The 14,303-nt window shown below is 37.1% G+C and overlaps 1 protein-coding gene across 1 annotated transcript in view; it reads right to left on the reverse strand.

The window, feature by feature from the left end:
• SYNE2 (spectrin repeat containing nuclear envelope protein 2) overlaps positions 1-14,303 on the reverse strand; it is a 277,882-nt gene that overhangs the window by 119,707 nt on the left and 143,872 nt on the right. The window contains exons 50-55 of the mRNA XM_054567455.1: positions 13,033-13,355; positions 10,831-10,975; positions 9,867-10,085; positions 4,910-5,175; positions 3,569-3,737; positions 452-607 (exon numbers count right to left, since the gene is read on the reverse strand). Of these exons, the coding sequence (XP_054423430.1) occupies positions 452-607; positions 3,569-3,737; positions 4,910-5,175; positions 9,867-10,085; positions 10,831-10,975; positions 13,033-13,355 (1,278 nt within the window). The remainder of the gene's footprint in view (positions 1-451; positions 608-3,568; positions 3,738-4,909; positions 5,176-9,866; positions 10,086-10,830; positions 10,976-13,032; positions 13,356-14,303) is intronic.

Raw genomic sequence — 14,303 nt, forward strand, 5'->3', positions numbered from 1 at the left:
TGATTTATGAGAATTGTGTCCCTACCATCATTAGGAAGGCACTGTGTGTTAAGTGCTAGTCCTAGTGACTAGTGAAATATGCTGTGGGTTGCTATTTCAAATTGTATACAGGGAAGATGTTTGAAAACAAAGTATTATTCATATCTGTAATTTAAAGTGGTTGTCCAGTTTTAAAAAAAGGCCAAGTGAAAGACAATACTTAACTATTTTTAAATACAAGAGAAGAAAAACCAAGCATCTTGACTACAAATAAAGAGATTACCTAATTTCTGTTTTTTGTCGCTTGTTTAGAGCAATTTCATCTCAGCATTCAATACACAAAATTATCACTTAACTAAACTCTATAAAGTGTTATAGTTGAAAACAGGGCAAATAAAAATATATATTAAATATTTTCTCTATGTTCATTCAATTCCATAAATAATAACACTAGCACAAACATTATTATTACCTTTTCTTCTACGTCTTCTAAAGCTTTCCTGCATTCTTCCACTTGGGATTCAATCTCTGCAGGAACTATGGTGTACATTTCAGAATACTTGATTCGGAGTTTTTCCATAATATTCTCGAAAGTTAGCTTCCCTTTCTTAAATATGCTTTGAAGCTCCTAAAAACATCAAGAGAGTTTCAATACTCACAGGATAGGGGAAGAGTTTAACTCTAAAAATAAAAGCGGCTTTCCAGCACATCCTTATGATTTAAATAGGCAAATTTTGCATGACAAAACCTCCCTGTTGATACAAGCTGATTAAGCCTGGGAGATACTCCTTTTGGTCAGATGATGCTTTCTAATTTGTAAGAATTAAACTTGATAGCTCTTCACAGTGTCAAACCGTTGTCCTGAAAAGACATTACAACATCTCCTGCTTCTAAAGTACTCTAGGATTTAACTGTATCTCGGTGACAGCCTTGATCTAAAAAGCTGCAAGAAGCAAAAAGTTTCAAAGAAGTTTTTTTTTTTTTTGGTTATTAACTTGTTGCCATTTCTGTTTCTTCCTACATTATCATCACAATGATTCAAGGCCACTAAAAGCCCTTATGCTTGAAGCAGAAGTGTCTGCTTTCATGTAATTAGACAGCCCAGCAGAGCTCAACTTCTTTCAAACAGGAGAGTTCCAGTTCCATGCAAAGAATGCAGGTTTCAGGAGATAAAAGAAACCTGAACAAATAGTCCATTGGCTGTGGCCTAGAAACAAAATCTGATCTACGTTCTCCTGCACTAATTATAAAGGAGAAACTCATTTGTTTGGGAAACTTTCCCAAAGATCAAGTGGAAAAATACTTTTTGACTTTGCTGTGGCTTTTTGGAGCTTGTTTTGTTTTTAGAGGAGCTGTGCAGCAGCCTTGTTTGTGTTAATGGATTGAATGAGTCACCGCATTGAACAATGATTAAAATTTTGAATGACTTGGTGATGTGTCACTGTTTTCCTTTTCTTCACCCTCAGGAGAGTACAAATGTAGACAGGGAAAGTTAAAGAACAATGCCAGTCAGACAAAGGTCGGGTTTGAGGTATAGTGTCATCCTGGTGTATCTACACCTAGTTGGGGTTGGCGGGGTACAGGTCTTTACTCAGAGCTGCACATAGAAGTCTGATTCTGTGTCGGACAGCAAGTTTCCCTTCTCAACATTGATAAGCAACTCTGATTAACAACAGCACATGCCTTTTGAATAAACTTCCAAATGTCTTTTTTGCCTGTTACCATTGGACCTGAGTAAGAGATCATCCTGACAAAATGAGTTCCCAAATGATGCTGTGATATTGCAATATAACATATACACTTGGTCTTCAACACTGGTTTCTGGTACAGCGTCTAAAACTCTTGAAATTTCCTAAATGAGGGGAGAGGAGCATCTTTTGTTATTTATTTTTCTACCAGTACCTGAGTTTGTGCAAATAAGATGACTGTTGGGATGCCCCAATAATAATGCTATGGCTTCAGGAGGGGGGCTGGCTGCCAGAGGAACCAACCACTTGCGACCATGCAGAAACTTCATTTTTCATCTAGGGAGTTTCTCCTTTCCTTCTGATTCAAATGGGCCTTGTCCAGCCTAGGAGTGCCCTGACTCCCACCTTCCCTCTCCTGTGCACTTCTTTACTCATTAAGCTTGCTGAAGTTCCGGTCAGCATCAAGTGATCTTAGGAACAAAGTCTCAGGTCTGTTGACCCATGGAGACAGAGTTTCAGTGGACCTGGAGGTAACACCTAGGTCTCATCTGTGTTTCAGCCCTAGACCCAGAAAAGCAGACCGACTCCATCAACCACGCACTTGCCAAGCCAGACGGAGCAATGACGTGGCTGAGGTCAGGACCAGGCGCACGCATCGACTACCCCATTCGCTAGTTCTGACCAATCGGTAGAGATCACAACCCCAAGCAGGACCCTAATTCCCTTAGTCACCGTGATTTGAGATTTTCCCCTATGTAACCCATCCTCTAGAAACTATCAGGGAGCCAGGTCTGAGAGCAATGCTCCCCTGGGATTCACACCATTTCCTTAATTAATTAGCCTTTACTTTCATTGCTGCAAACTCCAGTTCATGTTTGATTTGGCTTTGGTGCATGCAGGCAACTGAATCATTTTAGTTTGATTACAGTTGGAGCAAAATTTCTGCTCCAATCCCCATACACTAGGAAGGAGAGAAGGGCCAGAGGGCGAATTAATCACTAACGAACAATAATTTAACCAATAGTGCCTATGTAACAGAACCTCCAAAAAAAGCCCTAAATGCCAAGGTCTGGAGAGCTTTGGAGTCGCTAGGTGAGTAGCACGCCCAATGAGGCCATGGAGGCTCCACACACACCTCCCCACCCCCCCACCCCCGCCCTGGTACCTCGCCCTATGAATCTCTTCCCTTTGGCTGTCCTTGAGTCATATCCTTTATACGAAATCGATGATAGTAAGGAAAGTTTCTTGACTTCTGTTCAAGCTGTTCTAACAAATTAATGACCCTGAGGTGAGGGGCCATAAGAAGCCCTAACAGAGAGGCTGTCAGTCAGAAGTATCAGAGGCCGGGGGCTTGCCATTTGGTATGTGAAGTGAGAGCAGTCTTGTGGGACTGAGACCTTAACCTGTGCGGTCTGTGCTACCTCCTGGAAGATAGTGTCAGAATTGAACTGCGTTGCAGGACACCTGGTTGGAGTACAGGGAGCTGGAGAATAGGCTGGTGTGGTGTGGGGGAACAACCCACACATTTGCTGTCAGAAGTGTTGTAAGTAAAAACAGTTCTGCCATATCAGAGGTAAGACATTACATCCTACTAACAGGAATTATCTAACATGCTATTCAAGAGTGGTCCAAGGCCCTTGCTCACCAAATACACTTAAAATGTGGTTGAAAAGGGCTGCTTGGTCCAGGATGGCCTACTTCCCAACCTGGTCTCAACCCTGCTCTCCAACCACACTGACCTTCTGGGGTCATGCCCACACCACGCCACAGGGCCTTTGCATGTGCTTTCCTCTCTCCTGGGCTGTTCTACTCTCATCACTGAGTTCCCTCTGTGCCAAGTACTCTGCACGCAAGACTGCAAACCTGTATCAGCCACCTTCACAAGTTCATTTCTGACTTACCTCAAACTGTTCTGCCTTTTCTGGGCCGTCTTGTAGTTCCATATTTTGGAAAGAAGTTGCAGTCTGTTGAAATAAATTCTTCAAAGCAATTATTTCTTTTGTGAAAGAATGTCTCTCTCGGACTTCATTCAGCATCAATTCCTTATTTTTTTGAGCTTTCTGAAGAAGCCTAAAATATAGCATCAAAATAAAATTGTTCCTCTAGCCTGTTCATCTGTGAAATAGTTTTATTTCAACAATTAACAAGATGTTCGCATAGCTCACAAAAGATTATTTTTCTGAGAAAAGTACCAGTTTCAATGATGTATATACTGAATATATAAACATATATCAAATTCAATCACTCAACCAAAAACCTCTCTAAAAGTTTAACCCTAAAATATCCTCTTTTCACACTTTATATAATACTTGCCATCTCTACCTCTTTTTCTCTGTGTTATCCTTGAGTTCAACTGAACGTGACTTAGAGGTGTGAATGCAGGCATGGGTGGATTCTTGAGGATGGACAATGGACTAGCCTGTTTATCTCAGCCAACTCCATTTGCTGTGAATGTATCCACCATATCAGCAGAGGAGGTGAAGTGAGTAAATCTTTCCAGAGAGCTATTCAGTAAGCATCTCTACCTGTAAAGTTACTATATAGTTTGACTCAGCGACTCTACTTCTCAGCATTTTTTAAATGAATTGATTACAGATGCAGACAAAGAACTTGGAATAAAAATATTCACTGCAGTGTTTTATAAAAGTAAAAACAAAACCATATAATTTAAAGGTAGTATATTAGGGGGCTTGTTGAACAAATTATGGCATATCCACATGATGAAAAATTATACAGTTATGTTTCAGAGAGCATTTATAGCACAAATAAACATGGTATACTGATAAATGATTCAGCAGATTACAAAACAGTACAGTACTATGTTTGCACTTTAAGAGTATAATTACAGTTAAAAAAAAATGAGAAAAAAGTGACTGGCAGTGGTTATTGCTGAGTGGTGAAATTAAAGGTGGGTTTTATATTAATCTTTATAATGTCCCACAATCTCTAAACTTCCTATAATAAATATGTATTACTAAATTAAAAAACAGCAAACAGAAAAACAAAATGAAGTATATTCATCCTCAGTAACACCAAAATGAAGAACAGGTGCCTGTTTTAATTATCGTTATTATTAATCCTTTCTATCCCTTTCGATTCCTACCTATGTTGATGCAACTCAATTCCATCATATCATCTGTCATCATCCTATAATATTTTATATACATGAAAGTCAGTATTTTCTCAATTTTAAACCTGTGTTGTCACACATGTTTCCTTAATAGTGTTCCATAAAAGCTTACTTATTGCTTCGTTCTTGCATAGATGTAATCTCTTGCAACCCGGGAGCAGGTTGCACAGCGCCTGAGCTGTCTGGAGCGTTCTGCATGCTCTTTATGCGCTGCAGGAGCAGGGTCAGTAACAGCTGCTGCTTCTCCATGTTCTCTTCATATTGGCTCAGACAGTCTACTAGCTCAGAGAGTTCTGCTGTGGTGGCTGCCTCTTTCATTTTGGAAATTTCAGGGAGTTCTTCCTGAAGATTATCTAAAATAATTGCTTCTCGTTCAACCTAATTAGAAAAACAAAACAGAAAAAAAAGAGACCTAAATACCGTCTTAACATTTCAGGACTAGAAACATACCTTGGCAACCATAATGTTTGTATACTGGTTTTCAAAGGGCTCTGAATGCCATATACTACTTCAAAGTAACATCTGTCTTCTTACAGCTGGAAATATTACATCTCCACTATCAGAACCCCATAGCTCCCACCTATTGATCATGTAGATGTATGATTAAAATGAAGTATTGCTGTTACGAGCTGAAAGAAACACTTTTGAATGTTTTCATAAATAATTTTTCCTTCAGATTTCAGTTGCATAAAGCATTGTTTCTCCTGAGGTTCCCACAGGGTAGTTAGAATGAGCTCTACCAAACTGCATCCACTAAGTATGAGCTTGGCCAACTACTGGAAACTTTTTCTACAGTTCTCTTTTTTTTTTCACATCTGATCCCTTATGCTCTAAACAAAGTAAGTCATTATGTCCTCATTACCCTGACACCTACACCAAAGGGAAAGCAGCCTAAATTACTGAACTAATAATCACGTGTTTACTGACAGTTATGTGCAAAACCCAGAAATGTATTACCTAATCCATCACATATATGGAAACTGGAGTTCTATCAGCACTGAACTCAAGATGAAAAGACAGAAAATCAAATCCCTCTTCTGCATCTCCTCACACCCTCTGGCTCTCACCTCAGCTGCCCCACCCTTTTATCATATCTGCCTTAGTGTTGCGAACTCTCTTCTATGTGCCAACTGAGTCAGGCATCTTGCAATCTTGACATGACTGAGCATCACACTGATCAGCTACATTTATGATATCACGCTAACTCAAATGATGAAGAAGGACCTGGATGCCAGGGGATAGGAAAATAAAACCTATGAAAATGTAGGAATTCCAGCATCAATTAAGTTTCCAGGGCCCAATGGCCTAAGGCATGACAGAACCTCCATAAGGTATAGATCAAGTTGTTCAGAAGCACCACACTGTATGAGTCCATGGGATTTTGGAGGCAGTATATGTTACACTTGGAAATATTGCTCAGATCCTTTTATAAGAACGCTGCCAGTGCTGAGGGGGATCTGGAGAAAAGGAGGCACTGCACGAGGTATATGCCACCCTACCACTTGGACCACATAATCCAGTCGCTAGACTACATGGGTGCATGTACAGACTGGCCCCTCTTCAAGAGACACAGTTACAGTACTTGTGCTTTCCATGTCCTCGAACCTAAATTCAGTTGTGTTAGAAGTCCTGGCTCTCATGCAGGCAGCTATATTTCCACCAGGGATTGAGATAAAGCTTCCACAGGGTCATTTTGCAGCCCCCCTGACAAAGAACCAGCATTGAAAGAAAGGAACTGCTCTATTGACAAGAGTTAATTGTACATCTAGGATTTCCAATATGCACCTACATTGAAAGAACTATGTATATAAACCAGGACTTAATGCAGCATCTCTTGGTGCTTCTGTGCCTGGTGATAACCATAAATGGGCAACTGTGGCAACCAGGACCCAATAAAAGAAAAGCAATTCAAGGCTCTGATCTCCAGTGTCAGTGCTCTTAGGCACCCACTCCTGTTAGGATTGCTTTCCAAAAGAAACCACCTGCCTGCAAGCCTCTATCATAGACTCTGCTGTCTGCTGTGAGTTGATAAATGATTAAGGAGGGGAACAGAAGGGGGAAGAATAATTTTTATTAGAACAATAATTTTGCTCAAAAGCCAGGCAATTCTTCAACCTGTGAATGAATAAACAAACTGTCGTACATGTGACACAGTAGAATATTACCTAGGAATAAAAAGGGATGAACTACTGATACAAGCAGCAACATGAATGAATCTTACATGCATCATGCTTAGTGAAAAGAGGCTAAGCCCTGGCTGGAGTGGCTCAGTGGATTGAGCGCTGGCCTGCAAACTAAAGGGTGGCCAGTTCAATTCCCAGTCAGGGCATATGCCTGGGTTGTGGGCCAGGTCCCCAGTAGGGGGCACGCAAGAGGCAACCACACATGGATGTTTCTCTCCCTGTCTTTCTCCTTCCCTTACCCCTCTCTAAAAACAAATAAAATCTTAAAAAAAAAAAAAAAAGAGGCCAGACTCAAAAGACCACAAATTATCTGAATCCATTTATATGACATTCCAGAAATGTAAAAACAGATTAATGGTTGTCATGGGCTGGAGGTGATAGAAGGAGATGCCTACGAAGAGGCACAAATATTTTGTGGTGATAAAAATGTTCTAAATCTTGATTTTGTTGGTGCTCATATGACAGTATGCACTTGTCACAATTCAACAAACTTTACACCAAAAAGGGTGAATGCAGCACCCAAATCAGGACAATAGTTGCCACAAAGATTCTGCACCAATCTTATATCTACAAGAGGCTGTGCAGCCCCTGGATGATTTTCCTTGGACACATAACATTAAAATAATTAGTTACAAAACTTTTAGGTTCACCATCAGTTATAAAGTAGAGTCTAGATATGGAGAAGAAACCATAGTTGCATCATAAGTAAACATAGTGAAGGAGACTGAAAATCCTGGAACCCACAGAAATAGGAACTAATATAGAAAGGCCTTTGGACTTTCAGTACAAGGGAAAGAAGCCAGCTTTTTATCTCCCATTATCTCTGAAGACATAGATTTATTCTAGCACATTATGATGACTACAGCATAAAATGATGATTCTGAATAACTAGAAATTGAATTAAATCAAGTAAATTCTGTTTAAGGAAACAGGTAAGATTGGGGGAGGTTATTAAAATTTAAATTGATTTTTAATTTGTAAATGTAAACAGAGCTTGTTTTTAAAAATCTACTTATGTAAAACCTTTCTTCATTTTATCATATATAAATTCATTTTGTCCCATATAAATTCACCAACCATATTAACATGATCTTGCATGTACAGGTCTTTAGATGACAATTTATATTGAATGGATAAAAGCTATTTTAAAATCTTACATCAGTCTGGTGTGTGTGAATATCATTCAAGTTGACAGTTTAGCAGTTAAACTCCAGGGTGTCAGTTTGAATCCACTTTTAGCACATACTTTTGAATTTGGGCAAGTTACTCAATCTCACTGTCTCACTATCCTCATCTCTAAAATGAGGACTATAGAAATATCTACCTCACAGGATTTTTAAGAGGATAAATGATAATACATGTAAAGAGCTTAGAGCTATGTATGACATATGTTCAATAAGCACCCATTAAGTGTTAATATTTATTGTTATTACATGAGAACATATTTTGTTTTTGCCACTCTTTGAAAAACACATTCTGTTAGCAGATACTGTCAAATGCTTTATGAATAATTACTAAGTTCTAAATGAATGTGGTCTGAATTAATAAAAAATAATTAAATAGTTATATAACAGTAGAGAAACAATGTAATAAGATAAAAAGAACAAAAGCTTAGGGTTAGCCTTAGACCTGAGTTTGAGTAAGACCTGTCACCCAAGAAATATTTACTAAGTGCCTACTAAAGCACAACGTCCCGGTCGGGTTCTATAGTTGCAGCTGTGAGCAAAAGAGATGTGGTCCCAGCCCAGAAGCTTATAGCTCAAGCACCAGCTGGGAGGTCTTGTGCCAACTGAAATTGCTCAGTGCCTCAGTTTCCTCATCAATAAAATGGGAATAACTTCTGAGGGCAATGCCACCAGTCAGTGGCTTCAGATGTGAACTGCCATCTTAGCAAGGCACACAGCCTACTGGAGAAACTTGAAAAATCATGCCATTCTGAATGGGAAAGAACTGGAGGCTAGCAGTCCTGCTTAAAGTATACTGTGCAATGTTTTTTAGAGTTTTAACATTCAAGACTATTTACTAATGAAACCCCACCAACACCACCAAATGATATTCATTTTCAAGAACATCGAGTTTTAAGCAAGAAAACAAGATAATACCAAACATTTAAATCCCAAAGCATGTGTCCTACCTCTAAAGAAGTATTGATTAGTATATTTCTCTCTTAAGTTAATTCAGCAGGAATTTTAACATAAGAGAGAAGAATTTTCATTTAATATTCTGATTTGTATCTCATTTATATCTGGCCCTTTGGAAATATTAAAGAATTAAAGAGTACCCTAAGAAAATTCTATACTACTTTACATTTTCTTTCTAAATATATGTGATGTGTAAGTCCTGAGCCATAGTTAAATTAACATGAGCGATATAGATAGATAGCTGGATAGAATCTATCTATCTTTCTATCTCATGGAGGTTTCTTTCAGTTTTCAGAAAAAAAAATCAGACATTTTTAGACACCTACTTTAAAATTATAGTTAATTTCCTTAGTTAACAATTGTAGTTAATTTTCAAAGTAGTTGGTTATTATGAATACTTCCTAATTCTAACCTTTAGCATCAGATAGAGACAGTAATTTTTAAGAGGGCTTAATTTATCTGCACAAAAAAGATTTTAAAGCTTGAATGAACAAGTAGTCATATTTCTAAGCATTATCTGATACCAAAAAATATTCCACTATTATAAAAAACTTTGAATCATTTCTTGGAGATTATTTTACTACAACCTGATCTCTTTACTCATTTATATGTTACACATACGTGATATAAGCAAATGATAGAGGTTGAGGACCCACTGTATATAAAAACAATATAAAAGTAATAAGACTAAATGATGCTTCTCAAGAAAACTATAGGATTTGAGTGTTGAAAATGATCCACTTACTCCTTCACTAACAAATTTCCACTCCTGCTTCAGTTCTTCACACCACATCTCCCATTCTCTAGCAGCTTCCAGCAAACTCAGCCATTTCTCCCACAATGCCGTGGTGGTTCTGAGCAAACCTACGCCATCATTATCTGTGACTGTGGGGCTCAGGTGTCTGAGGACCCGTCGTAGTTTCATTAACTCTTCTTTAGTTGATGTAAGATTTGACACCAAGGTCTTAAGAAAGAAAAGAGATAGGAGGAATATAATGTCTATTAATTTTTCTGAAAGTTATAAACTTTTAAAAATCTTGAACAATAAATGATTTAAATCACCCACAAGTATTTCATGATCTATATTTTAGTCCTTTTGAAGGCCAATCTGAGAGAGATGAGAATTATCTATATATTATTATATTGCATCTGAATTTGAAACTGTGGGAACAGATAATGACCCATAAACCAATTTTTCCAACACCACAGCTTTATTTTGGTTTTTTGTTTCTGTATTTTGTTTTAGGGTGGATATTAAGCACAGATGATTCAGAATGTTCTCATCCAAATCCTAATAACATAATATCATAGACTCTAACATGAAAATAAGGAAAAGCTAAAATTGCTTGGTAATAGAGAACAAGAAGTAACCAGAATTTAGCACTTATGATAGCTGCATTAAATTCTATGCCGTTGGTCCAGCAATGTCTAACAAAATGATGTAAAAGATCAAGCTTTAGAGAGAATGGCCAATTAGGATAGCATGCTACTAGGCAGAAGGCTGTCCTGTGAACCCGACTATTAATTCTCTCAGAACCATTCTTCATTTTCCCCCTTGGCTTTTGGTTAAAAGAATTTTCTTGAGTGTACAAGTCAGGCTGAAGATATCTGTGGGTCATAATAGAGTCACAGTCACTGCCTCCACCAGCTTTCTGACATTTTTTTTTTTTTTCCACCCAGTCTTACCGGAGACTTGCAGATACTATTACCTTGCTCTGCTCCAAGCGTTCTAAAGCTTCTTTGTAAGACACTGGCAATGGGGACATGGACTGCCCAAGAACTGCTTCCATTTGGCTGAGGTTATTGCCAATTTTTTCTTTAAGTTTTCTATAGCATTTGTGATTCTCAAGACACCTAGTAAGTTAGAAAAAAAGGGATATTAAATTTTATTTAGTGCAATAAATTCTGAACTGCCCAGGATAAATTCGAACAATTAAATTAAAAAAAAAAAAAACCCAACAAAAAACAGAAAGTAATTCTATTTTTGTTATTCAATGTATTTTAATAAATTTTCCTTGACTGCCTTCTCCTCACAGGGACCTACCTGCCTAGGACTTTCAATAAAAATTTTAATAGGCAAGTAAGACTATTCTCAAAAAACCTAACTTTGAAAACCACATTCTTCAGCACTGCTAATGAGGTGTAAACAGGAACAATTCTTGTAGAAAACCATTTAGTCTTTAAAACATTCGTATTTTTGACCCATTAATTTGACTTTTGCAATTGATCTGAAGAAATTAATCCAAATATAATATAAGGAATTTTAACCTAAAACTGATAAAACCTTTGTATAGTAAAATCTTTTTACTTATTAGGCTATTAATCAAAAGATATAGCTGGGTAAGTTACAACAATCCATTTTATAAATTATTACATAGAAATTCTAATTACTTTTATGGCGCTCTTGCTACACTAAGAAAAAGAGCTCAAGTTATAAAGTAAAATAAAAGGCAGCATATTTTTAATACGGCATAAGGTTGTGACATGTTAAAATAAAACTATAAATAAAATTATGTATATAAAATAGATACAGCCTAAAGCCCCAAATAAAAGCAATTAAAAATTCTGTATCAAGTATTTTTTTAATTCTTAAAACACAATAATAAACTGGCAAGGAGGGAAGAAATATTTAAAGGCCCCAAACTAAGTGGAAGTGGAAATTTGGAGGTGTAAGCTAAGCTCTGGGGCTTTTTTCACTTTGAGGGCATTTGCTGCAGTGTGGTTTCATTGACCTTCCCCTGGGGTGCTGGGGACAGAGAGTAAAGCCCGGCCCTCGCGCCATGAGGGGTGTGTGAGAGGGGACCCCTTTGTATGAAATAAATCCCTACAAATCAATGAGAAAAAGAGAGACAACATGATAAAAATCAGGTAAAGGTTTCAACAGGTATTTCTCAGAAGAGGAAATATAAATAACCAAAAAACGTTTAAAAAGAGGCTCAAATTCGTTAACAATTATAGAGATGCAAACTAAAACCACAATAAAATATCACTTCTGACCCATCAGAGTGGCAAAAATTAAATCTCACAACATCAAGTGTTGGCAAGGATATGGGACAATTTTAACACTAATATGTTACTGATTTGACTAAACAAAATGAATAAAATCATTTGGAATTAAAAATTTAAGGTGTGCGACCTGGCAACCACACTTCTAGGTATATACCTAAGGAAGCTCTTGCATTTAAAAATGTTCCTGGTAGAACTATAGGTAAATGCAAAAACAAGAAACACCCCAAATGTCTATCAAGAGCTGAGTGACTGAATTTTACTAGAGACAAGAACATGAATATCCGTATTTTGCCATGTAAAATACACACCCACATTTTTGTGCGCATTATACAGGGGATCATAATACCAATGGTATGTAATCATTATACCCATGTATAATGCACATCCTTATTTTTCCCCAAATAATTTGGGGAAAAGAAGTGCATATTATACATAGCAAAAAAACAGTAAACTTCAGGATCATAATGATGAATTTGAAACAAATGAAGTTATAGAAGAATGCACATACATGAAAACAGAATACAAACACATAGCAAAAATATTTTTAAAAGCAAGGAAATGATAAATATTTAGGGTAAGGGTTACTTCTAGTACTTCTAAGAGGAGAGGGAAGGAGCATAGAAGAGAATTCAAAAGTCATGGTGTTTACCTTTGAACCTTTGGTTACAAGGCTGCTTGTTTTATCATTACCCTTTATACTATATGCAGACTTATAAACATTCTGTTGTATGTACTCAATATCAAATAAGAAAATACATAATAAAATATTTGTAGTGGTTTTCTTTACATAGTTTTTTTTTAACTTTTCCATATTTTCCAAATCATTTCTGTTTACGTGTTAATTGTAAATAAGTCTGTATTATGTTCTTAAAGCATTATTACCTTTAGAAAGAAGTACCTACCTTTCTGTTTCTGCTTCCTTTACTTTGACTGCCTCCCTCAGGGCTGAGTTCTTGGAAACTAATTCCTGTAAAGTACACTGAAGCTGTAGGTTGGCTTCAGGGCTGGAAATGGTCCCCAATTTCTCAGTGAGGTGCTGGATGTCTGCTATAGTGGATTCCAGTTCCTCTTGTTTCCAGCGGGGCATCTCCAGTGATTCTTCTGGATTTTCCAGGTCTACTCTGTGGGATGCCACAATGGCTTCCAGGTCACTGATGATCTCCATGGCCCTGGTCACTGCCTCATTGTAGCGTGTCATATTTTCATAAGCATCATTCAAGACATTCTGGGGAAAAGGAGATTAAATGCTGTGATCCAAGTGTCAGGCCTCTGGGAGTTTTGTCATTCTTGAATTTGCATGGTATATTTATAATATACCCCTGGATCTTAGAAGAGTTAGCATCTCATATTTTTATTTTGCCTAGTATTTAAAAATGTTTACATAAAAAAAATTGTTTCCAGATTTGCTAAGGAAATATAATTTAAATTCAAAAGTAAATCTTATGAATCATGTTTAGTGATATTATACTCCTATTCTAGAACTCGTGTATTAGACATGAATTAAACAATGGAATATACTTAATGTATAGAACCTTAATCAACACTTGTGGAAAAAAAAGATGAAAATAAAATAAAAAAACATCAGACCCTAGTGTTTTTAAATTACCAGCTATGCCACTAAATTTAGTTTTGAGCACACCACTTACTGTCTTCTTATTGAAGTAAACAAGTCGAAATAAATGACTTCAAAGGTCCCTTCCAGATCAGATCTAATCATATGATTTTGGAAATTCATGTACATTTTTCCTGGAAACTGTGTTAAAATCAAGTAGAGAAGGATACAGAGAACAGATTTGTGGTTGTCAGAGGTGGGTGTGTGGGCCAAATGAAGCAGGGGTCAAAAGCTACAAACTTCCAGTTATAAAGTAAATATGTCTTGGGATATAATGTGTAACAACTATATTTAATAATACTATAGTTAATAGTACTGTATTGCATATTTGAAAGTTGGTAAGAGAGTAGATCTTAAAAATTCAGTATCAAGTATTTTCAGATGAAGAGGATTTGGGCAGAAAGTGAAAAGAAGACTTTGGAAGATGCAATCAATACTTTGCAGAAGCAATTAGGAGCATCGGAGCCATTAAGCACAGAGGTGGAAAATGAGATCAAGAAGTCTGAAACAAGGAACAAGGTGAAAGAGACTGTCCTATCGGTGACGAACCTGTCAGGTGAA

Source organism: Pteronotus mesoamericanus, unplaced genomic scaffold (genome assembly GCF_021234165.1).
Source record: "Pteronotus mesoamericanus isolate MK-2021 breed Mesoamerican mustached bat unplaced genomic scaffold, CSHL_Meso_final contig_182, whole genome shotgun sequence".
NCBI classification, from domain to species: domain Eukaryota; kingdom Metazoa; phylum Chordata; class Mammalia; order Chiroptera; family Mormoopidae; genus Pteronotus; species Pteronotus mesoamericanus.